At 42.0% G+C, this 26,736-nt stretch overlaps 1 protein-coding gene across 3 annotated transcripts in view; it reads right to left on the reverse strand.

The window, feature by feature from the left end:
• gdf6a (growth differentiation factor 6a) overlaps positions 1-24,456 on the reverse strand; it is a 58,777-nt gene extending 34,321 nt beyond the window's left edge. The window contains exons 1-3 of one of the 3 annotated variants that reach the window (XM_084051897.1): positions 23,928-24,456; positions 16,770-17,760; positions 13,402-14,935 (exon numbers count right to left, since the gene is read on the reverse strand). In XM_084051897.1, the coding sequence (XP_083908023.1) occupies positions 14,914-14,935; positions 16,770-17,760; positions 23,928-24,297 (1,383 nt within the window). In that variant the 5' untranslated portion in view covers positions 24,298-24,456 and the 3' untranslated portion in view covers positions 13,402-14,913. Of the gene's footprint in view, positions 1-13,401; positions 14,936-15,157; positions 17,761-23,927 lie in introns of those variants that run through there. The other 2 variants (XR_014600420.1, XM_084051898.1) reach the window with 2 other exon arrangements.
• Positions 24,457-26,736: the final 2,280 nt, after the last annotated feature.

Below are 26,736 nucleotides of genomic sequence, written 5' to 3' on the forward strand. Positions count from 1 at the left end.
AGAACAGACAATAAACTTTCGCTCGCTTCCTGACATTTACAAACATATCACGTCAGCACCTTATAAAGTTTAATAATGCTTAAGGTTAAGCATGAATACTTTCCACACTGAGTCTGTCTAAGGATTTTCAAGTCAAGGACCTCCAAATTGATATGTATTAGGCCGCGAACCATGGACATATTTTTCTACCCACTTTCGGGGGTTCCTATTTAGGACATGTTCTCAAAGGCAAAAATGTTCGAAACATTTTCAGAATGAGAGAAAATAACCGAAAATAAGCAATCTACATGCTCATCAACGCGTCACATTGTGAGCTTGTGAGCTTTTTCTATTTTCCAAAATAGTGCTTAAATTGTTCAACTGTTCCTCATTTTGCTGGGGACCCCCTGGAACCCCATCAAGGACCCTGCCTGGGGGTCCCCCATGCCTACTTTGAGAACCAGTGTGTTGGAGGAGAAAAGGTGGAGGGATTTTACACCCAACATGTCCCCAGAACGACAAGACCACGCAACCTCTTCATCCCTACTTGATTCCCACAGACTCACCTTCACTACTGTACCTCATCTCAGCTCTTTTCTCAACCCCCTCTCATTCTCTTCCTGGTGGTTGCCTTCGTACCAGGTGGTGTATAGTACGTAAGTACATTTACTCAAGTTATTGTACAAAAGTACAATTTCACGGTACAACATGATATATATGATTCTGTACTTTTGTACTCTGTACTTAAAGGAGTAGTGCACCCAAACAATTACTTTCTATCAATTACACACCCCATGAAGCATTGAATTCATGGAGATTTCTTTGTTTTCATCGCATTCCTAAGCCAATAATTTGATAACCGGGGGTCCCTCCGGTAGGAGTCTCCTTTGCGTTAAAAAAAAGTCGTGAATTCAATGCTTCATGAGGTGTGTAATTGATTGAAAATAAGTACATTTTTGGGTGAGCTACTCCTTTAAGTAAGTAAGTAAAAGTACGATTTTTAATATAGGAATTTTACTTTCACTTACTCATCCCAAAATCGGAGTACTTCTTTCACCACTGGCCCTCACCTCCCCTCAAATGAGAGGTGCCAGTCAGAGAGCCGCCCTGCTGGCAGGGTGGAGCATTGCCTTCGAGGGGCTGACGATGAGGAGTAGCCCTTTGCCAATCAGCCTGGCTGGAACTCTGTAATGTCAACTTCTCGTCCACCCTTCCTAATGGCTCATACCAAGCCCAGCTGGAGGCCTGCGACCACGCCGTCGTCCTCGGGATCATGAGAGCATCGCCTTCGCCCCTCACCGCCCACCCCTCCGGAGTAGAGCGATTTTTATAAAGCTATAACTAACAATCTGATTGTGTCAAGAGGTGCAATTCCTCTGAGATTGGTGTCATGCACATTGATTGTCATGTATATATTACATATTGTATGCTTTGTATGCTTTCATGTCCAAAAGCGTTACTTTTCAGGAAATTTAAAAAAGAACCTCTGTAAAAGTGGATCCAATTAAAGGTGGAAGAAAGTAGGTAGCTGATATAGTGCACTTTTACCTTAGGGCTATAGGTATACTCTTAGTTACTTGTTTTAGAAGAGAATGCACTTAAGACTTCCGGTGATTAGTAGTTTTCTTGCCTACCTATGTTGAATGCACTTATTGTAAGTCGCTTTGGATAAAAGCGTCTGCTAAATTACCATAGTGTAATGTAATGTAATGTAATGTAATATCTATATTCTGATTGTAATCATTGCTATGTAGAGTGTTTGTCCAGTAATAGGGGGCTCCAAACATCCCAAAACAAACTTGTAAGGCTACTTCTTGGCCTCAATTACAAAACCCATCTAACCCATGCCCATTTTGCTAGGATTGGATGGCTTAGGGTTGAGGACAGAGTACAGCAACTTGCTATGGGCCTGGTCTTCAAGATACACCACAACATTGGGATCCCCCTGTATTTGTCAAAATACTTCCAAAATGTTAATCAAGTCCATGATCATAACACCAGAGGCAGCTCCACAAACCATGTTCAACCCAGATTTGGCACAGCAAAGGGAATGAACTCGTTCTCATGCTATTCATCTAAAATGTGGAATGCCCTACCAAAAGGAGTAAAGGAGTGTAAAACCCTACTCACTTTCAAAAATGCCCTAAAGATACACCTTCAGGAGGCTGCAATTCAAAAATGGCCCCTGTCCAAGTCCTAACCTACCCCATGTCCTAACCTAACCTACCCCCTCCCCCCCCTCTCTCTTTCTTCTTTTGTACATATTTTTCACCCTTCATACCAGTAACCTGTAAACTGATTGTATGACATTCTGTATAGTAGTGTGTATATCTGTCTGTCTCTTATATGTCATCATGATTTGTGTGCATGGGGATCTCATCTTAAACAAGCTAAGTGCTTAATGAGCTATCCAGTTTAGTAGACCTTGTATTGCGAATTTGTACTTCCATGTACTGTTATGTACTGTCATGTACTGTTCTCATGTCTTACTAAATAAAGTACATCAATCAATCAATCCGTCTCTCCAGCTCTTTAGTGAACAGAAAATACATAGGTTGTGATACCAATTTTATTCAATCAGGAGAGAGAACTCATATAGGCTACTACAGGATAAACAAGTGAAATTGGACATGACTAAAAAAATAATTAGCAGGCAAAATTTAAACTGGAAAACTATAACATTTAAGCTGAAAGATTGGTACTCTCTCCTGGTTGCATGAAATTGGCTAAATATATTTTCTGTTTATTAAAGAGCTGGAGAGCCATAATGTTGACCTTATTGTCTCCGCCAGAGGTGGAGAGTATGTTTTCGTTCCCGTCACGCTGTGTGTCCCCCCCCCCCTAGCCAAGCTAACATTGGTCAAGCTTCACGTGACACGTGACAATATATGTTGTCACCAATGCTTTTGATTGGCTAGCGAGACGCATGACGAAATAAAATCCTATAAATAGGTGTGTCACTTTTTGGAAGTGAGGTAACATTGGTCAAGCTAACGGGATCAAGCTAACATTGGTCAAGTGACACGTGACAATATGTAATATAAATAGGTAAGACAGGATTAATCAGGAACAGTACTGGCGTAAACCTGTGCTCCGAGGAGCACATTTTCTAGTTAATCCTGTGGGGGATCTGTTTCAGCTTCACCCAGCTGATGGCAGCTCAGGGCGAGCAGTTAAGGTCAAGTGCCTTGTTCCGTACACTTTGACACATAGCTGGGGCAGGAATTGAACTGCGGACCGTGTTTCCCATTAGGCTACTCTACCCATTCAGCTATGGCTGCCCCCTGATAGCAATGATTACTATCAGAATATATTGCTTTAACTTTTTAACATAAAACTTTGGGTTTTAACCAAAACATATCAGCTCCTCATAACACTTCAATGGTTAAATATTTACCAGTACCAGTACCACAGACCACTTTCAACCTGGCATCCCTATGCCAGGCTATTTCCAAAATAGCTTATGATATAACAAAGTATAAATTAAGTGGTTAAAGGATGACCAATAGCATTAATCTATGGAAAATAACATAAAATAAGATTTAGAGATACAAGGTTTCTGCCTGACAGAGATTATATCATTTTTCACTCAGCAGCTACAAATTAAAGCACAACACCGAGGCATTTGTAAATGTGTTAACTCTTAACAGCTCTATATGCTATGAAACATTTTCCATGCAGGCTTGCTGGAGACTTTTCAATAATAAAAAGAGATGTTTCACTGCTATTCTGGTATTTTAATGATTTTATTTCCAGAGAGGTTGATTGTTTTTTTGTGTGTGTGTGTTTTTTTTTCCTCCTTTCCTTCTCGCTCCTGGCTTCGCTTTACATTTTCTTTACGGCTTCTTCTCCAGAGTTCAGCTGGAAATGCTACATTTTCTCCAGAACCATTTTATTACCCTCTAATGGAGTGTTGAGACACGGAATAGTGAACCAGCTCTGGAGAAGACAGCGGAACAGGACTGACACACAGGGACACAAAGCCTGGGAGGATTGATGGCGGCGGTGAGCGGGGGAGTGGAGGAGGGAGGAGTGAGAGAGAGAGAGAGAGAGAGAGAAAGAGACAGACAGACAGACAGACAGACAGACAGACAGACAGACAGACAGACAGACAGACAAAGAGATGTGTGTGGCGAACATAACTGTGAACGATTACCAAAAAATTGCTTTATTATTTCTCTCTCTAAAATGTAAGCCTTTTCTAACTAATTTCTATATCCTACTGTACCCAGGGTTGTTGATCATACTTGATCTGTCTAATTCTGCATTTTACTCCAATAGGGATGTGATGAGTTACATCTGACATGCCTTGCAGTTCACTCTGAAGTGACTTCCCAGCATCTGTTCAATGTTTGTGGATGTGGATTTTGTTGGGGGGGGGGGGGCAATAAATGGAGGCTGAGAAAGTTTGTACCAAATTAATCTGATTCAGTACAATATCCCTGCAATCCAAGAGAATTGGAGACAAACTCCAGATCTTAATTCAGACGTGCATTTCAAGCCCCTCTGAAGTAGACAAAGAGGTAATTTCCAGAGGCATCTGGATCCTGTGGCGACGCAGGCGAGGCGGGCCAGCGACAGCAGACTACGTTCCCATCCCAACCCACGTCCACCCACCCCTTCCCACTCCAACCACCACCCCAGTCTGTTTATCATAGAATCTCCAACACGCGATCAAACATGAAAGGATGAGTGCTCGCAAGAGCCTTTTTAGATTTTGTGGAAATGTGACATCTCTGGAAACATTTAGCCTGTCATAGCTGCTGCTGCTCTTCAAAGGCCCCGGAGAGGGAATAGATTAATGTTGCTTCTGTAACAAACCTTCTTCCTGTATGTCCTTCCCCTCCTACCAAACCGACTGGCTCCCTATATCCACTGTAACCCTACAGAGAGATTACAGACTGTATAGCAATAGGGCAGCAAATCATTTTAAGATGCCATGCATGCATCTACGTGCATCAGCATTGTGTTGGCCATGTGCTCCCAACTGATAAGGCGCAAAACACCAGATTCCATGTTTAGATATCTAACCTGCCTCTAAAATAATACAGTATATTTCCAAATGTGATTTAACACCATCTAAATGTAAACCGCATGTGCAACGATACACTACAAATGAAGTTTTGTCAACAGACTGCGACAATGCCAAATATAACGCCTCCTGCCAGCTGTATTCCCTGTTCCTTTTTTGCAGGAACAACATACTGTATTACTGCATGCGCTGAGAGATATGCACATGTTGTCTTTTCTGAGAATCTCAGGCAATATGTGAGTGTTCATAAGACCGAAATGTCTTCTAAATCCTGACCGTTTTCTGAAAAACATACGTTGCTATATCAGTGGTGCTCAAGCTTTTCCATGTCAAGGACCCCAAACATGATATATATTTGGCCGCCGACCCCCATCTCAAAATATGTTGTTCCAGGGACCTCCAGAAGCAAATTTGAGTTAAAAAATGTTCGCTTTAAAAAAGATATATATTCAAAGATTTGCGCACATTTTCATGATTAAAAAAAAAATAGCAGATCTACAATTTCATAGGTCTGTAACTATGAGACTTATTGGGGTCCTTGAAATTAAAATGTTTGAAAACCAATGCACTAAAATAGCAGACAATATACAGACAGACTACACAAATGTTCTGCTAGGTTTAACCTTTAACTTAACCACTTGAACCCTAGCATCCGTAGGCTATTCTGGTGGGAACATTAGCCAAAAATAGCCAATCCCCAAGCTCACAATGTGTCGAACACATTGTGAGCTTGTAGATTGGCAATTTTTTGCGAAGAGAATTGTTATAGATGGAAAAAGGCGGTCCAGTACAGAGACAACTCAGGTCCAATTTACTAAGTCTAGAGGGTTTTTAGAGTGGTTAATCAATCCCATGCAACCTCTGTGGGGGGGGGGGTTATTCAGATGCTCCAGGTTGATTTCAATCACATCCCAGCTAAAGTCTACTGATGCAAAGTCTGAGTCAGCAGTGGAGTCAGAAGTTTGAAACACCAGCCTGACAATGCCTGAAGGAAACAATCAGACATAATAGACAAAGAAACAGACAGACAGACAGACAGACAGACAGACAGACAGACAGACAGACAGACAGACAGACAAAGAGATATGGATGCAGTGTTTGGGGGTCGGTCATTGAGACCTCAGTGACAACATGCATGGTCAGACACCAGATACATTAGGCCAGAAACTGTATGAACAACTTCACTATAGGCAGTACAGAGAGATGGACAGAGAGACAGAGAGGGTGAAAGGCACAGAGAGGGTGAGAGAGAGAGAGAGAGAGAGAGAGAGAGAGAGAGAGAGAGAGAGAGAGAGAGAGAGAGTGTCAAACAGAGAGAAAGGAATGCTGTTTACTCATTGCACTCATCCATAAGAAGGCTCCATCTCCACAGTCAGTCAGCCGGACATTCCCTTGTGTTGAGCACCGCATCCAGCCCACCCCGCCACCACCCTGCCACCCTTAACTGCCACCACTTTACCAACACAAAAAGACGCAGCGCTGCACTTTCCTTTTCACCCTAGCATGCAACCCCCTCCACACCCCCCACACACCCCCCCTTTCCCACCTTTGTATTAGTTGAAAGGCATATGGTTACTGCCATCTGATTCCCCTGGCTGAAAGTGCCTTTCACTTTACCGCAGTTCACAAAGAGGTCACACCACAGCAAACAGAAATATTGTGTGAGAGCTCACTTTTTCGGTGCTTAAGCTAAGAGATGTGAGAGACACAAGAATAGCAGGAGGAGAGAGAAAGGTCCCTGATAAAGTTACATCTGGTCAAACAAACCCCACTCCATTCCTCATGCCAGAAAAGGAGAATTTATGCTGCAGTGAATAAAGAGCGGTATTTGGGGGAATTGACAGGAACTAACCTCAGACACGGACAACTGTATATCATTCATTCAATTCCACATCCACGTGCCTCGTTTTGAAGCTAGGTAGGATTTCCTATGAAGCAAAGTGCTGCTATAAGCCTGCTCGGCTGGGACTACAGCCAAAGTGATGGTAGACAATGTTTTTTTTTGTTTTGTCATTTGAAATTGTGACAAATTTGTGAATAAGAAAAGGAGATGATCACGTGTCAAAGCTAATGTTCATAATTGAGACAATCGATCAGTTAGTCAAGCACAGTTAGGGTTGATAGGAGCGAGGTGTGTGTGTGTGTGTGTGTGTGTGTGTGTGTGTGTGTGTGTGTGTGTGTGTGTGTGTGTGTGTGTGTGTGTGTGTAATACGATGAGGCACAATTTAAGTCACAAAGGCCTGGGTACTCTGTGCTATCTAGTCTCCAGCTCTCTTTGTTTCCCTCTGGTAAATGATTAATAGTCAGTGTTCCTCCGCTGACCTTGTTTGTTAAAAGACTTGTACCTGACAACTTTCTACAGTTTGTGGGCGAAAGGGAAAACTATTTCTGACAACGACAGAGCCCTACTCCAATTTCAAAAGGTAAAATGAGTCGTAAAATAAACGGTTCTCTTTGAAGCTGTTCAATTTCTTCCATAGTGTCCCTTTTGTTAATCTTAATAATTGTCGCCATGAGTCGCAGGGGAAATTTTCACTGCGACGCCCTGTAATTACATTGCCTGTTCATGCACCAATTTATGACCAATATTTTGCTAGGCATAAAAGCTACTGAACTGTGCATTTGATTTCCAAGTGGAACTCTGGGGAACCACACCAAAACAGCCTCTGGAAAGAAACCACACAGTTAAAGAGACTTCAGCACATCAAACACTTCACAGCGAGCTAAAAAAGATTAATTCTGAAAAGCTAACTCGTATTTACTCTGCCCTTTATGATGATTACTTTCAGTAGGATAACATTTGGTGAGAAAGTGTCATACTCAGTTTGACTCCGGGCCCGCCGCCTCCCACAGACCGGGGACTCTTCGAGGAGGTCTTCCCCAGCGAACCCCCCCCCCCCCCCCCCCCCACCTTGGGGAACAGGCTGACGACCAGCCTGGAAGCGTGCCTGTTCCATGGGGCCATCAAACATTTATTCATCTCATAAGCCACTGCCAACAACCTCAGTTACAGCATGGCCACTGCAGTGAGCTGGGAGCTGACTGATGCAGGGAAGGTCAGACGCAGCTGCGACTGTGATATCCAACTCCTATAAAAGATAACACAGCCAACAGTTGAATTCATCACATATTTTGTTTCATTGTGAGAGTGTAAAGACAAATGACCTATGGGTCCATTTGTACACTCTCTGTCTGAGGCTGAGTTCAATTAACACTCAGAATTCGACAGTGTGGGGAATGGGGGATGGCTCCCCTGAATGGAAGACTGACTTGCACCATAAATCTGTCCCTCATCGGAAAGACAAAATGAAAAGGGCCCCCGTCATAAAACATCTGTAACAGTTCCATCCGCCACCAACACGTAATGGGGTAATTACCAGGAGGGGGCTGGGACGGCATCAAATATTTAACTGCCTTTTGTACACCATGCAGTGAGTGTGTGTGTGTGTGTGTGTGTGTGTGTGTGTGTGTGTGTGTGTGTGTGTGTGTGTGTGTGTGTGTGTGTGTGTGTGTGTGTGTGTGTGTGTGTGTGTGTGTGTGTGTGTGTGTGTGTGTGTGTGTACGTGCTTCCCTGAAAGGGTCCCTGAGTGTGTATGTGTGAACATTTATGTGTACAGTACACTCCCTTACTGTCCACCACAAGTAAAAAGCCATAAGGGAGAGAACAGAGTGAGCAATAATCCAAAAGCTTCCATTTCCCAATCATTAACAACACCAGGGTCCAGATAATCCAAATAGAGATTCTTCCTCTGTGGTGACCTTCACAGATACTCAAAAGGCAAGCTGGTGTATGTTCCACAATTGGCCACGCTCTGCTCCATGCGGTGACAGACGGGCACATCTAATCTGAAATTGAATTATTGATGCCTGATCTGTTGTGAGGCCAAGGCCCGGGCCTTGTGTCTTCCACACCTCGTAATCAAGCATAATTGAGGCTAACTGTACGGCACGGCTGAAATGCAAGACAGGTAAGCCACAGCCTCTCATGATTAATGTAGTGTGTTAGTGTTCTGGGCTCTGACCTTTTGAGATAGGCCAGGCACCATTTTTAAGTGAAAGCTCTGCCTTAGCTGAGTTGTGGAGTTGTCCATCAAGTCCTCCTGCCCGGCTGCCCCTAGCCCCCCCCCCCTCCCCCACCCCCACCCAGAACCACCACCACCATCTTCTCCTTCCAAAGTCAGATCCTTGTCTTGCTGCCTCATTGCCCCTGACCCATGTTTGTTTTCTTATATACTGTATGTCTCCTTTCACGTTACAGAGCCAAAAACCTCTGTTTCCCCTTCAGCCCGTTCCTTACATTCAGACGCACTGTTTGTTCAGGGTGTAAAGTGTTAACAACAGTTATCATCCTAGGCATGGGGTTCAGTTTAATTTGGGAGAAAAAGAAGTCCCACCCTCTCAGACACAGAGGTAATGGATATTGCTGGGGTGGGTTAGTGATTGATTTATCGTGTGTGTGTGTGTGTGTGTGTGTGTGTGTGTGTGTGTGTGTGTGTGTGTGTGTGTGTGTGTGTGTGTGTGTGTGTGTGTGTGTGTGTGTGTGTGTGTGTGTGTGTGTGTGTGTGTGTGTGTGTGTGTGTGTGTGTGTGTGTGTGTGTGTGTGTGTGTGAGAGTGTGTGTTTCAAGTCAAAATGCCAGCCACACTCTGTATGGAAGGACTGTTATACCCACCAATGTCCAGACCAATGAAAGCCATTGTCCACCCCGCTGGTCAGTAACCCTGCCTCCTCCGCTCCACTAGTCTTCACAGATGTGAATTGGCAGGGAGGTCATGTCCTTGCTTTGCCCCCAAACACAAGCATTGTCCGAGTTAACTAAGTAAATTTACTTTTGACTCAAGCCCATTCAGACTCTCACACAAACACACACACGCGAGCACACACACACCGACACTCAGACACATGCCCTAACAAAAAAAGATGGACTATAAGCACACAAGAAGGACAATCTCCTCTGAGTGTACAGAGGAGTTTACTGGGGAGTCGTGAGGTGCGCTGGTGAAGCAGGGATGACTTTAGGACACAGGTCACCCTCTGTAACACAGACCAGGGGTAGTAAATAGATGAGGAGGGGTGAAAGGGCACCCTGAGACATTCCTTTAGAAAATAAACAGAAAGAAAGGGGCTTCGCTAGCAGGTACTCCATGCAGATCCATCAACCTGACCAAACCGCTTTCTGTTTTCTGAATTTCTCTGTGCACTTTGATGTGCTCTCTCCAAATCCTTCCGGTGGTATCAACAACCTAAAACAACGCCTCCGTGCTTCATGGTCCACATGCTGGTGAAGTCTCTCAACCACAATTCAATGTAAAATATAGTGGCAGCCGTAAAGTCAAATAAGTAGCACTGTATCGTGTTTCAACAGCCCAGTTAGGAGTGTGTTTAATGTAATTAGGAGGTTATCTATTGGGGAAGCAGAGGTGTCTGCTATCTCTCCCTGCTGCCGTATGGTGTGATGTGAGACCGTGGAGTGGGGTGCTACAGGGTTGGATGTGCTGCCATTGGACCACAGAGAGGGTCCTTGTGGCTGCTTGATCCGGCAGGGCTGGACCCTCAGAAGAAGCCAGCAGATGCCTCATCAGAGGGAACTCCCTCCCTGGTCCTTTGTTATGCGTTGGCTACTGCTCCAACCTGGTTTGTTTTTCTCTCTCTTTCTTTCTCTACTTAAAGAGCAGCTGCCAAGGGCAACCACAACTCTTTGTAGTCGCTTTTGAGCCAGTTGGGCCACAATACACAATTTTTCCCTCAAGAGGTTTAAAAACATTCAGAATGAATCTGATGTTTAATATTGTCCAAATATACTGTATGTACTTTTTTTCACTTCTGTCTTGCTGCTCAAGAAAATGAAAGCAAGAAAGAAAGAAAGACATTTCCTAGAAAAATGATCTCTGGCATTAAGGCACAAGCAAGTGTATTTAATGTTGGGATCCACCCCTGCTATTGTGTTGACGCTGGTAGTTCAATGAAAGGCTGCAGTAGGGGTCAGTCCAGGCATCTGCTGGTCCTCTAAACCACTCATCTGTCCATCTGTGGATGCTGCTGCCCTTATGTCCCCTGACACACACTCATTCTTGTATATGTGTGTGTGTGTGTGTGTGTGTGTGTGTGTGTGTGTGTGTGTGTGTGTGTGTGTGTGTGTGTGTGTGTGTGTGTGTGTGTGTGTGTGTGTGTGTGTGTGTGTGTGTGTGTGTGTGTGTGTGTGTGTGTATATATATATGTCCGTGTGTGTGTGTGTGTGTGTGTGTGTGTGTGTGTGTGTGTGTGTGTGTGTGTGTGTGTGTGTGTGTGTGTGTGGTGTGTGTGTGTGTGTGTGTGTGTGTGTGTGTGTGTGTGTGTGTGTGTGTGTGTGTGTGTGTGTGTGTGTGTGTGTGTGTGTGTGTGTGTGTGTGTGTGTGTGTGTGTGTGGGTGGGGAGGGGGGGGTGTACATATTTTTACTCCCATGCTCTCTCAGTTTCTTATTATAGAGAGGAACCATCTTGCACAGGACTGTGGAACACAGGATGGGGAGAGGGTGAAGGAGGTCATTCTTTATAGTAGGACGAGCACACTGGCGAAAGCTACAAGAAAGTAGACAGGGACCGATCCCTGCAGACAAACAGGAAAATCTCTAAGAAGGGAAACAGATATTGAAAATCTTTGATAAAGAAATTCCTATTTGATGTCATCAATATTACAGAGGGCCTGTTCCAAGTACAGGCCTCAGCAGAGGCCAAGCTCAGTCTCAGACTTTTGCCTTTCTCAGCAATCAAAACTCAGCTGTTCAACAAATCAAAACCAGAGATCAAATTCCTTACAATATATCATCTTAGTTCTTCTTCAATGCCCATTTCACAATTTTTGCTCGCCGCTCAGAGGTCCTCACTGTCTGAGAGATCAGTCTGATTTATCTCCTTCCTGCCGCTGATGAGGACATCACTGATAGCAGTGGGGTTAAGTATGAGGAACATTTATGTCTCCATATGAGCCAAGAAGTGTTTCTAAACCTTGGAGAGACTCCCGGGCTTTGGACTTGGAGCAACACCTACTAGATCTTCACTATGCAGTCTACGCAGGAAAACCCTTAAATTAACACTCAGGATTTTACTGTGTACTATGCGCCGCAGTTCTCTAAGAGAGGAGTCTCCACCACAGATGTGGGGTGTCAAGACTATTTGTGTTATACATTCTCCACATTTCTGATGAAAAGGACCTGTGCCTTTGCCAATTTTGGTTTGGTTAAACTAATATATTAGGAAGAAGTTTCAAATAAACACAACTCTCTTTTGCTCTCTCTCCGAATAGCCTCTCAGCTGAGAGACAATAACTGGGTTGTGATGAAGAACTCTGTAGGAACATTCAACTTAAGAGTGAGGGATGGAGACAGGTAAACAAAGCATTCCTTTCCCTTTCATCACCATTTAACTGTTCCCTGCATTCAGTCCGATGCCCACCATTCCGGGGAACTTGTCAAATAAATATAAATCAAACATTTACTCCGCAGGTTACCATGTAGACTTTCATGCTTAGTTATGTTCACCATAGGAACTATAACAAGTGTGAGATCCAACAGCATCATAATAATTCACCACTAATTCTAATCCTGCATCAGCCTCAAAGTATTCACCACTCTCACTGCAGTTACAGACAACAGAACACAACACAATACCCCACACAATGTACTAGTGAGGTGAAACGGATAGCATGCCTGCTAGTGGCCGTAGCACATAGAATCCTGATGATGGTGTTCCAACCACCGCACAGACATAGCCTGAAGGGCCATTTGGTTATACTCAGGGGAATGGTTGTTGTGTCAGTCATTTGCAGGGGCTGCTAAAGAGTGCACTTAGCATCCTCCGTTTCCCCCAGCAAACATGTGGGGAGTGACATGATACTGTACGAGAGCCTGGACAACATATAACATTTCAAAGCAATTTCCTAATTGTTTCCAGGCCAAGGTCGACAGTCTATATGGAAGCAATCCCTGCTTTCAAACTTTTTCATCCCCAGATTGGGAAACATTAAAGTGTTAAGTAAACTTGACCCAGGCTGGCTAATTCATTGGGAAATAGCTGTGGTTCATACATTCAGTACCGTATCAGTGACAGTCAATGTATTTCCTTCTACTTGGATGGTCACCATATGTTTACATAGTTTGTATAATTCTGAGCCAGACTTACGCTGAACAATGACATTCATTGTCTGTGATTAGAGAGTGAACTGTTTACAAATGGAAAGAATACTAGATTAGCCATTTTGCCTTAAGGTAAAGGCCTCCAGACCCCTGCTTGCTCCATATGGACTGTACACATCTTAATGTGGAGAGGGGAAAAGAATCACATGAAAGTTATGGGAAATGAACTGACCCATTTATCTTTATTTGTATAAAACATTAGGCTTTTTCAAATCCATCAGCATCAACTGTATACGTATTAAGTAACTTGTAGAGGAACTGTCACTAGTATGTATTTCTTATGTGATTTGTTTGTAAAGTGACCTTCAAGATCAACTTCTTCACACACAGTCTATTATGCCCCATGTTGACACTCTTGAATGTCCACATCAACTCTGACACAAGTAAAACACCTTGCTGGTTCTAGAAAAACTAAATGTGTAATCCAAGCACATTTAATCATTAATTGGGAAATATATAATGAATTTTATTATGATTTTTGTAAGACTGATATTAAATATGCATAGATAGGAATGAGAAACAGAACAATATACAAATAGGATCTCTTATCTCAGTTATTTACAGTCTTTTAAAAACATAGCAAATAAGTGATTAAAAGTTACTTTTTGCTTTCATAATTAATCTGTTGACCAAATATAGAACATTCTTTGCCTCTTATTGCAGTCAACCTGAACATGACCAACAACGTCTTTGCTGGATTATGAATAACAGTTTTGACTGTTGCAGGCTATCACATGATTAACCAGTGATGATTATTTGCTCTTTGGATGCATATGAACACTTAAAAGGAATTAAGGTTTCATTCACAGAGACTCCCCACAAAAGTATTTGTGAAAAGGGTGGAATTAATCATTTGAAGTACAAGACCTGGATTTATTTTGAGTTTGGATTTTATTTATACAGTAATGGTGTGGAATATTATCCAATAATATATGTATATAAATGATTTTATATAGCATTGTAATTGCTCTTTACACTCTAACTGAATACCTCAAAACTCAGATCCTATATGCAATTATGAGGTAGACATTAATAATGGTCTTTCCACCCTCTGCAAAAAAAAATATTGAATACAGCTTAAATTACTCTTAACAATGTAAGAAATATATGATTATCATGAAACTCTGTACATCACAAATAATAAAATAATTATAGAATAGAAATTATAACGATTTGAGTGCATTTGTATATTTACAAAGAAATGTGTTTTTTTCCATTTCTCCATTCGTTGCACTTTTGTAAAGTTTTCGACTATACAAATATTTACAGCTCAAAAAAATAATGAACAGCAGTGCATTCAAAGCTAATGTGCATTTAAATAGTATCTCGTTTGCGAGTCTTTTGTCAGGCGATTCATCAAGGGAAAAAAACAAAGATCTTGCTGACTACTACATGTCTTTAGCTGCAGTCAGTCAGTTGTGGAAGTGCATTTCGTAAAAGATGCAGACTTTGAGCAAAAGTTCGTCTCAATGTTTGAACGTGGTTCTTTTTAACAAGAGGTTCCCCAAACCAGTCAGTCACTTTCAATCGAGGCACAATGTGGTTTGTGTCCGTTATGCAGGAGTGTGTGAAAGGGGCCACAGACAGTGTGTTGCCCACCGCCTTGCCTTGTGGGCGCCAGCCGTCATGGAGGAAGCTGGCCTCGGGTAGATAGAGGCATCTCTTGCCGGCCTGATGCTGCTACCCCCACAGTCAGAGACCATTGTGTTAGATCAGGGGTCTTCAACGTTTTTCAGGACAAGGACCCCCCTTGGCTGAGAGAGAGATGAAGCAGGGACCCCCATTATATATTGTATAAAATATTGTTTTTTTCATAGATTTCATAGATAGCTTCATAGACCTGTTTGACAGCACTGTCATCAGTGTATGTTGGATTAATGTTAATGTCAATTTTCAGACATTTAACCAATTAAACTGTCCATACTAAGTAAACTTGACCTTTCACGCTGTACTTGGTCCGCTCTTTCCCCCCCCCCCCCCTCTACACCAAACCTCTTTGCCGAAAATAGCCGATCTACAAGCACACAACGCCTCGCAGCGCGAGGCGTTGTGTGCTTGTAGATCTGCTGTTTTTGGCTAAAGTTCTCCTCAGAATAGGATGCTTGAAGATGATTGAAGTGGTTCATGTAAAAATCGCACTAAGATTTGGCGGACCCCCTGTAGTAACTCTGAGGACCCCCTTGGGGTCCCGGACCCCCTGTTGAAGACCCCTGTGTTAGATTACATTCACCTAGGCATTGCAGGGCCTATTGATAACGCATCAGGAGAGCATAATTATCCCAGCTGGACACTAGACAATTACAGCCTGGATACATGTAGGCCTGCCTGGCTGCCCAAATGAGTCCCCTCCAGTGGTGTAAAGTAACTAAGTACATGTACTCAAGTACAATTTTGAGGTATTTTTTACTTTACTGGAGTATTTCCAATTTTCAATACTTTTACTTCTGCTCCACTACATCTCAGAGGCAAGTATTGTACTTTTACTCCACTACAAGTATTTGAAAACTTTTGTTTACTAGTTGCTCTGAACATTTTGATTAGAAAACATACCACTTTAGCCTTATATTTACTTCGGTGTTTTGAAAATAGCCGATCTACAAGCTCAGATCTGCTATTTTCAAAAGATTGTTAGCCTATACATATTAAACCTGTGAAATTAGACATTCTACATAATGAGTATTTTTACTTTTGGTACTTTAAGTACATTTTGATGCCAATGCTTTTGTACTTTTACTCAAGTACATTTTAAATACCGGACTTCGACTTGTAACAGATTACTTCTACATTGTGGTATTGATACTTTTACTTAAGTAAAAAATGTCAGTTCTTTTTTCCAACATTGGTCCCGTCATATGATCACATGATGGGAGAGCTGCTGCAGCAACAGGCCACCCAATGTCCTCTGGCTTCAGCACCAGCAGGTGCGTCATGGAACTATCGTTGGCCAGTGGCCACTCAAAAAGGCTGCCCATCTCTTTCTCTTCTTCGAAATCAGCCATTGAAAATAGGATATTATGGTGCGTCGCGCACACACACGAAGACTATACCCATTTCCCGTGCCACACACGGACACGTATTGCTGTGGTGGGCCTAAAAAACAAAAACAAAAGCCTATTTGTTGATTAATAACGTTTTTGCATGGTTGGAAATGTGGGCGTAATACTACAAGACACTGGGTGTAAAATGATTGTGATTGTTGACTGTTTCGATTCATTTAATACACATGGACCCCAATGGAAACAATCCATAGTGCTTTCTTGGGTTTAATCCTTTTAGCATACCTTGTATAGAACTGTAGGCTACTTTCTGTGCTTTTTTGCGAACTGTTAATAAAGTATTCAATCAATCAATCAATCGAATTGGATTGAGTCTAAATTGACAGAATAAATACAGCAAATAATGCCTTTGTATCCCTTTTGAATAAAGAATAGGCGTTGAGCATTTTACACCACGTGTGTGAGGAAACGCACGTTTTGCCAAACTTTATATCTTCGACCATCATGGACCAACTGACTTTGATGTTAAAGGTTTTTTAGGCCTATACTTTCACGCCTCACACATAAAGCCCAACATCATCATGGCCGCTACCTGCAGCCACACTGCTCCACCACCATGTCCTCGTACTGCTTGTACACCACGTTGTTGCCCGAGTCGATGTAGAGGATGCTGATGGGACTCAGCTTGGTGGGCACGCAGCAGCTGGGCGGCGTGCTGTTGGGGTCCATGGAGTTCATGAGCGTCTGTATGATGGCGTGGTTGGTGGGCTCCAGGTGCGACCTCAGCGGGAAGTCGCACACGCCCTCGCAGTGGTACGCCTCGTAATCCAGCGGAGCGATGATCCAGTCGTCCCATCCGAGCTCCTTGAAGTTAACGTGCAGGGCCTTTTTGCTGCACCTCGACTTTGACTTCTTGCCGTGTCTCTTGCCGTGCTTGTTCACCCCCAGCGCGGTCCTCCGTCTGCGTCGGGCTTTAAACTGAAGGCCCCGCTCCTCCTCCTCGAACCTCGGTCCGGAGGAGCTGCCGCGTGACTTGATCTTCTCTTTAAACTGAAGGCCCCGCTCCTCCTCCTCCTCGAACCTCCCTGCAGACGAGGAGCTGCTGCGCGACTTGATCTTCTCCTTTATCTCGTTGAACAAGTTCTCCCTCTTCTTCGACCTGGTGTAGGCCACCAGGATGGCCTTCTCCTGCTGGGACCGCCCGGTTCGGTCGAAGCCCAGCAGTTTCGGGTCGATTTCCGTCTCTGATTTACCGAGCGTGACCCTGAGCTGGAAACAGAGCTGGCTCCCCTGCATGGCGGAGCGATGCTGGTGGTGGTTTCTGAACATTTCCCACACGTCCAGAACCTCCCACCCGGGTTTTCTGGAATCCAGCGGATCCAGGGATCTGGAATCCAGTAGTCTTTCAGACCGACACGAGAATAATTGAATGTTATAGAGACCTGTTGTCGGGGACGTCTGGAAACCCCCGGGCACTTTCCTAAATATCCTTAATTCCGTTCCGACCAGCTCCTCTTTGTCTGAAAGGGTTGAGACATCAAACAGATACTTTTGTCTTCGCGAAGGAGAGTGCAAAAGATCGTCTGCAAGATAAAAAGAAATAATTGCAGTCAGATTCACTTAGGGTGTACAGTGTTCAGAAAGGAGGGGTGTGTGTGTGTGTGTGTGGGGGGGGGGGGGGGGGGGGGGGGGTTGCATTCTCACAGAGAGGCCAGACCCGGCTGGCCTTCTTTCTTGTTTTTCATTCAATGCCCACTCAGAACCTGAGCTGAGCCAAACTACGGCTGACACGTCGTCAAATTGGATAAAAAGAACTCATGGCCAACATCATGCTTGATATTATTTTGGAAAAGGGAGTTATTTCTTTCTTTCTTTTGGTAAAGCGCTGCTATTACAGCCTTATTCTTCTATCTAAATCGCATTCGCAACATGCGTTTAGTGGGCCAGTCAGGCCCACTGTCATTTGTTCTTAAACTATTTTGATAAATCTCGCAATTATAACTTTATTATCAGTCAGACCAACATGGGAAAGAAAGGAGTTTGCAACCTGTTTCCTTTATAACATTACGGGCTAAATACGGATGAATGATGATGATGATGATTAAGTGAAGTTAACGAGCCTGCTTTTACCCTCTGAAATGTATTGGTCATCGCGAATGTCACTTTATAGGTTATTTCGTAGTGTGGGCTAATAAGCCAGACAATTAATGATACAAATAAATATCACATTTCGTATTAAGGGAGCTAAGGGCTTGTGGACATGTTCACACTTTTTGGTACATGAACTGAGCTAGGTCTATATACTCGAAATAATCAAGGGCATTTTTTCATTAATATTCTGACAACAATTGTAATTACAACAATTGTAATAACATTCTGTAATACGTGATGATATCTAAACGATAAACCATTTTCCAGCCAACGTCAAACGACTTCAATGAAGAGAAAAAAAGGTTGTTCCCTCATTTTTACTTGATGACAGATTAATTACTAAGTTCCACCTCTTTTGCAGATGGGGGACCAAAACTTTCCGTTCTTATAAATTAATGAAGCAGCAGTCAAATCACAATAACAGAAATATGAATAGTTTCTGCGTCGAGTTCATTATTTAAAAGTGTTTTTTTTTTTTTGCTGTATGAGTTGTGAAGCAGAAAAACAAGGGGCCTAGTGATGTGATGTGGCGGCCCGGGGTGCTGCTGCCAGTCCCAGACACAACGAACCAAAGGCGACATACTGTACACTCAACTGAACAATACACAATTAATGCATTATTCCCTGATGGAGACCCAGGCCAGGAGGCCTGCAGACAGTGGTGGGAAAAAGTACTCACGTTTTGTAGGCTACTTAAGTAAAAGTAGCAATACCACAATGTATTACAAGTAAAAGTACCAGTATTCAAAAGGTGCTGGCATTGTTGTATTGTCTTCAAAATATACTTAAGTAGGCCTACTAAAAGTAGAAAGTACTCATTATATGCAGAATGTCCCATTTCACACGTTTTCAAATGTAGGCTATAAAATGTATAAAAATCATTTGAAGATAACATATCCCAGCTTGTAGATCGGCTATTTTCAAATGGCCGAAATATATAGGGCTGAAGTGGCTACTGTGTGTTTTGTAATAATAATCAAAATCTACAAAGTAACTAGTAACTAAAGTTTTCGAATAATTGTAGTGGAGTAAAATGTACAATATTTGCCTCTGAGATGTAGTGGAGTAGAAGTAAAAGTACTGAAAATTGGAAATACTCCAGTAAATTAATGCATTATTCCCTGCAGACCCAGGGCCAAGAGGCCTGCACATATTTCAACAAGGCGACGCAACGTGCTTATAGCAGTGGTTTCATGTCAGGACCCCCAAAATGATATGTATTTTGCCGCGGACCCCCATCTCAAAAATATTTCATGCCAGGGATTTTTCAAAAATATCAGTTCTACAAGCTCATATAGCGAGGCACCAAGTGCTGCGCTATGAGCTTGTATATCTGCTATTTTTGAATATAGCCAAAGTATAAAATATGGTTAAAGTGGTTAAAACGATTGTGACGCTATATTTTTGCTGGGGACCTCCTGGTACCCCTCCCAAGGACCCCTGGGGGTCCCCGGACTCCACTTTGAGAACCAATGGCTTATAGGATAAATGCAGGAAATATTACTTAAATGGAAAAAGGGCGCTATATAGTGTTTATAGCTTCAGATTGTTATTGTTATTTTAATATATTATAAATAGCATGGGTTGACAAAAAAAAAGTGTCAGATTTTCCAAATAGTAGGCTATTCCATGCCTTAAAAGCAAGCTAAACATAAATTAATGTCCCTATGGCTTTATACACTGAACACGTGCTGCTCTCGTTGAGTTCCATCATTTCCTTTGGCTACATGTCGATTTGGTTTATAATGTGACTTACTATGTAGTGATTAATGTTGATAAGGGTGCACATTAGTACACCAAAATGGTGTACATTTGATATGCCTGTACTTAAATACGCCAAGTGATATAATTTGTAAAGTTATTCCAAATCCATATTTGAATGTGGTCGCCAGTTTTCCCCCTCTGTGAACCCTGCGGAGTTAAATAGTAAAGGCAGATTGAAACCTTCTGTTTGTTTCCGTATAACTTTGCACGTATGGTCTGCATTAGGCTTTTTATAAGGCCTCAAACAAATCGAATACAAGGTCACCAAATAATTAACGGTTCTGAATTCCCATCTTCCTCATTAAAATACTTCCCCGTTTATGTTTCATCTCATCTCGCCAAAGAACACATTTTCGGACGAGAAAGTGCTCGGGAAAGATTATAGGCTTTTAAAACTATTGAAAGTTTTACTGTTTAGCAATAAAAAAAAAAGAGAAAAAAAGAAGATGCAAAGCTTGAACAATTTCTATTAAAAGTTTTTGACATTTTCATTATGGGCAGATTGATATGGGAAGCAGGTCTATCTTTATTAATTGTAACGGTAATCCAACAGGCTTTAATTGCTGGCAATGTGCCAGACACTTTTGCATTGTCAAAACCCTTGTCGGTGGGTGTATGCGAAGAATTGCAAAACATGTTTTCACTGTCATCTATGCCTCTGTTTAATAACTTGGAGAGAGAGAGGGGGAGAGAGAGAGAGAGAGAGAGAGAGAGAGAGAGAGAGAGAGAGAGAGAGAGAGAGAGAGAGAGAGAGAGAGAGAGAGAGAGAGTTCTCCTGCATGCTTCCGAGTCCAGCAAGCACCATCTGCGTTTTAATGAGTTACCTCAAGTGCCAAAAGTAATTTTCAGAATCGCGTTGTTCTTTTGTGATCTTGCGACTGACCCAAGGCAACGCCCTGGTTTTAAAAAAATAATAATTTCATTTTACCTACAGACTAACAGACAGACGGGATTGGCTAAGAGACTTTCTGGGGTGGATGCGTTAAAATAAGTGTCTAAAAGAAATGATGCGCAAAATACGCATGGCCTCTCACTTCACGCATGGAATAGTGTCCCCAAGGGCCAAGGTATTCCTTTCCTTACTTCATTGGTTCTCAAAGTGGGGTCCGGGGACCCCCAGGGGTCCTTGGGAGGGGGGGGGGGGGGGGGGGTACCAGGAGGTTCCCAGCTAAATTAGTTAATTTTGCATTTATTTCAGTTTAACCACTTGAGCCCGATATACATTGGCTATTTGAAAATAGCCGATCTACAAGTTCACAAGGGTCTCTTTGCAACACATTGTAAGCTTGTAGATCTGCTATTTCCCCCCAAAAGCCTTGTAAAAATGTAAATATTTGGGATGTTTTTTAAACACTTTGACACAAATCTTATACGGGGGTCTCTGGCAAAACAATATTTTCAGATGCGGGTCCGCGGCCAAATACATATCAATTTGGGGGTCCTTGACATGAAAAAAAGTTTGAGAACCACTGCCTTACTTATTTTAAGAGGAGAATAACCTTAGCTGCATGTTTATTCTGCAGGTTAATGCAATTCAGCACTCGGGGGGCTTAAAGTGGAACCCCAACAGAAACCAACCACCACTGGGCTGAGAGAACGGAAGAAAAATAATTTTCCGCAATTAAAGTGTTGGTCTCATGGGGAGGTGGGCTGTAAAACACTAACCACTTCACAGCGAAGGAAGCGCTCTTTCAGCTTTCTTTTTTCCCCTCGTCGTTTTTTTGGTGATGTGCCATTGGCTGAGCTGGGTCATTATGGGAGAATAGACAGTGTTTGATATGTTATGACATGAACACTCAATTAGATCAGCGAGTTCAAATACTCCAATCAGTGGTTCGATGCTAAGCAACCCTCAGAGGGTCCAGCGAGGGGTCAGAGACCCAGTGACACATCAAATCAAAATCACAGGCGAAAGTGCAGGCGTTTTCATCAAATCAGTTCACAGCCCCGTCTCTCTGCAGGCTGCAGTCCGGGGTTGCAAAGATGGGATGGAATGCAAAACAAAATATATAGTTTTCATTTCTTCTTCCAAAGATTATCTTGGCCTGTGTGTGTGTCCTCGCTTTGTTCAATCTGATTGTGTTTTTATCAGGGTTGTGTTGGTCTAGTTCAGTGGTTCTCAAACGTTTTTAATGTCAATGACCCCCAAATTGATATGTACTTGGCCACGGACTCCCATCTGAAAATATGTTGTGCCATGGACCCCCCCATACAAGATTTGTGTTAAAATGTAAAAAAAAAAATACAAATGTTAAACATCTTTGCAAGATTTCTTTGGAAAGTAGCAGATCTGCAAGCTCACAAAGCATTGCAAAGCGACGTGTTGTGAACTTGTATATCGGCTATTTTCAAATAGCCAATGCATATCGGGCTCAAGTGGTTAAATTGAATTGAATGCAAAATTAACTCATTTTGCTGGGAACCCCCTGGTACTCCCCCAAGGACCCCTGGGGGTCCACGGACCCCACTTTGAGAACCAATGGTCTAGTTGTCTCCTCAAGTCACTTGGTTACACAGTTAACTGACTCAAACACCTGCCTCTCACACTAGTCTTGGCCCATCTTCCTTTATCACTCCAATTGGCTATAGCCTACTTCAATCCTGAGCACTTTTAAATTTAAAGAGCGACAATTCAGGGATGCCATAGCCTACGTGTTTTTACGTTTGTTGGTTTTCATTTGGCAATAAATGCAAGTGTTTTAATATTCCAACACATTTCTATTTCCATTCAAATTGAGGTTAGGAACAGTCTTTTTTTTTGTTTTCTTTTTTTGACCATGCAGGGACCATGGAGGGAAAACGATTTATTTTCATTTAAAGAACACATCAATTAGTGTTTTATTGTCGTGTTACCTGGAGGTCATAATTTAAGCGTAATGTAACTTAATACTCAGCTAAAGTAAACTGGTGTGCTTCAACGTTTAAAATGTGTCCCATGTGTTCAAACAGACAAGCTGTTATGACGAAAAAACGAACAGCATTTTAAATAACCTTAAGTTTAGGCCTACAGCTTATTTTGTAGCATAGTCGGAGAAGCATTGCATTGTTTATTTACTCCTTGTTGGTCTCTTTTTGTAGTTTTTCTTTTAATTTAAAGTAAACTAAACATTTTAACTTAAACAATTGTTTGTGTGTTTCTACTTTTCTTCAACGTGCAATATGGACCCGTCGGACAATAGGGGATGATTTAATATAGGGCTAACAACTATTCAGTTATTTCCTATACATGTAGGCCTACTCCTTTACAAGTTGCGAGGCATTCAGACTACTTAAATTAGGGGGAAACAGCCTCAAATGTAAAAATCGACATAAAACAATTTAGCTCAAGGGTCTTCAACAGGGGGTCCGGGACCCCTAGGGGGTCCTCAGAACTACTATAGGGGGTCCGCCAAATATTTGTGAGATTTTTTTTTTAGATTAACCACTTCCTATTCTGAGGAAAACATTAGCCAAACATAGCAGATCTACAAGCTCACAACGCCTGGCGCTGCATGCAAGGCGTTGTGAGCTTGTAGATCTGCTATTTTTGGCAAAGAAGTTTGGTGGGAAGGAGCAAATAAAAAAAGTATTGAAGGTTTAAGTGGTTGAACAAAAAAAAAACAGAATTTACACAACACTGATGACAGTGCCGTCAAACAAGTATTATGAAGCTATCTATGAAATCTATGAAAAAAAAAGAATCTGCAACACAACATTATACAATATGTAGTGGGGGGGGTCCCTGCATAATCTCTCGCTCAGCTGAGGGGTCCTTGCTTGGTCTGATAAACGTTGAAGACCCCTGATTCAGCTGATATTGTGCAGAGTTAGTATAGCCTTATTAGTTGAAACCAACCTGTTCCTCTGTCCACAAAACTCGTAATGGTGTTGGCAGATTTAGAGGAGCGAAAAAAACTGGCATTTAGTCCGAGTTTCTCTGCAGCCGAGTATGTCCTGTATATGGAAAGCATATAATCGTGCGGCACAATAATAGCGTCCTTTAGGTCTTCTCGGTGATGATGGCTCACAACTGGAGAAGATGATGAAGAGAAGATCTCTTTTAGAAATTTGCTTGACCTTTGTCCGTCATGATGATGAGGGATCCTGGTTCCCTTGTTTCTCCTCAATGGCACAGAGGGAGAGATGATAGCAGCTGTCTGGAAACATGGTATATTCCAAAGAAAAATGAGGAGTATATATAGCGTTATTGCTCTGAATGCGTCCATGGTTAGGATGAAGTCCCCAAAGATGTTTATGAACTGAATAAGAAAAAGAGGTTGCGCATCAACAATGGGTTTTTCTCAGTGGAGTGCTAGACCCAAAATCCAGTATAGGCTACATATAAAAAAGTAGGAATTGAAAAATCCCCAAAAAGGCAGCACATCCAAAATTTCAAATCAATGTTTATGAACTCTTTCCACAATGAATGAAACCGATCTGGAGCGCTTATCCTCGCCGGGTCAGACAGAAGAAGTCTGAACGTGAAGCTCAGAAGCTGCACTTTTGCGTTCCCGTCTCACCAGAAAAGTGCGTTCTATTCGCGCTCTTCACTTCACACAAGAGCTGGAGACCGTCGAATCAACAGAAACACGCCCCCACTCGCATGCAGACAGTGGTGGAAAAAGTACTCACATTTTGTACTTAAGTAAAAGTAGCAATATGCCACAATGTAAGAAATACTCTGTTACAAGTAAAAGTAAAATGCACTTGAGTAAAAGTACAAAAGTATTGGCATCAAAATATACTTAAGTAGGCTACTAAAGGTAGAAAGTATCTTGTTATGCAGAATGTCCCATTTCAAAAATGTATAAAATGTCAAAAAATCATTTAAAAAATCTAAAAAAATAGCAGATCTACAAGCTTACAATTGTGAGTGCAGGCTATGTGATCGGCTATTTTCAAATGGCCGAAATGTATAGGGCTGACGTGGTTAATGTATTTTTTGTAATAATCATAAAAATGCACACAAGTAACTATTGTAACTTAAGTTTTTTTTCTTCAAATTATTGCAGTGGAGTAAAAAGTACAATATTTGCCTCTGAGATGTAGTGAAGTAGAAGTAAAAGTATTGAAAATTGGAAATACTCCAGTAAAGTAAAAAAAAAAAGACCTACAAATTGTACTTAAGTAAATGTACTTAGTTACTTTCCACCGTACTGCTCGCAGGGACACGGAGGAGAGGACAGCTTTTTCCCAAAGTCTCTCTGTTGATGACACGGAGACATTTCTGACGAGTTTCTCATCAGCACCATAAGTAACGCCACGGGATGCCAAGTTTAAAGGTACAATAACATGTTGACAAAGGTCAGTAGTTCGTCGCAGATTTCAATAGGGCCACTGAGCCACCCCTCTGAGGGTGTACAAATGCAACCAAAAATTGACCCTTTACGGGTCCCTTTGGTTACATGTGTATACTCTCAGAGTCACACATTGACAGTGGTGGAAGAAGTAGGCTACTCAGATATTTTACTTAAGTAAAAGTAGCAATACCACCATATACAATTACTCTGTTACAAGTAACAGGCCTGTGTTCGAGTATCCCATGTATAAAATAGAGCTAAAGTGGTTAATGTATATTTTATAAAATAATGATTATATCTGCAAAGTAACTAGTAATTAAAGTTTTCAAATAATTGTAGTGGAGTAAAAAGTACAACATTTGCCTCTGAGATGGAGTAGAAGTAAAAGTATTGCAAATTGCTAAAAATCTCTTTTAAAAAAAGTACAGTACTTGAGTACATGTAATTAGTTACTTTACACCATTGCAAATTGATACTTTAACACTGGGGATTTAGACAGTCAAAGTTGTAAAGAAGCTACAGATGAGATCAGATTTACACAGAGGTATTCTTGGGCTTCTTATGGAGCTCAGTTTTCAGCAATATTATGTATGAATGGCCTATTAGCACTTTATCTACTTGAATAAAACAGAATGGTCCAATAACCCGGTGAGTGACAGACAGGCAATTCTTTGAACGCTTGGTCAAAGAGAATGTGGTTAGGACACATTTTGATGGACTTTATCGACCTCTAGTGGTGTTTCACGTGAACTATCAGTAGAAGCTTGATGCATGCCATGATGAGGTGGTGAAGAGGCAAAGCCTGGCAAAGCACTCTTATTACTGCTGTGTTCGTTACAGTTCAGAATGAGAACGACACGACTTTGGATACGGCATTATTCGATTTATTAAAGATGTTTTATTAATATTTATGAACGGAACCCCATTTCCAAACCGAGAAATATCCACGCAACTTATTAAAGGAAGGCTCCACCCATTGTCAACCTATCTTGTAATTGGTCCTCACTAATGCTTATGATAAAATGGTATATAATCCATTTTGTGTCTCAGAGGAGGGTTGTGGACACTTCAGAAACCCACCCACCAGTGACCTCATCATTAGGCAGGTATTTCACCTTTTTTATTTTGATTTTTATTAACATGAGAACAATGGCTTCCATTATAGCACGCTAACTTTCCAGGAATAGAAAGCCTGCAGTTTCTATTAGCTTGGATTAATGGATTCCCCACCGATGATGTCACTGGTAGGCAGGTTTCTGAACTGTCCACAGCCCTCTTCTGAGACAGTTTCGTTTAGTTTCGTATCGAACATGGGTGAAGTCGTCCTTTAAAGAGAGAGAGAGAGAGAGAGAGAGAGAGAGAGAG

The sequence above is a fragment of the Gymnoscopelus microlampas genome (assembly GCF_963454915.1).
Source record: "Gymnoscopelus microlampas genome assembly, chromosome: 3".
In the NCBI taxonomy this organism is placed as follows: domain Eukaryota; kingdom Metazoa; phylum Chordata; class Actinopteri; order Myctophiformes; family Myctophidae; genus Gymnoscopelus; species Gymnoscopelus microlampas.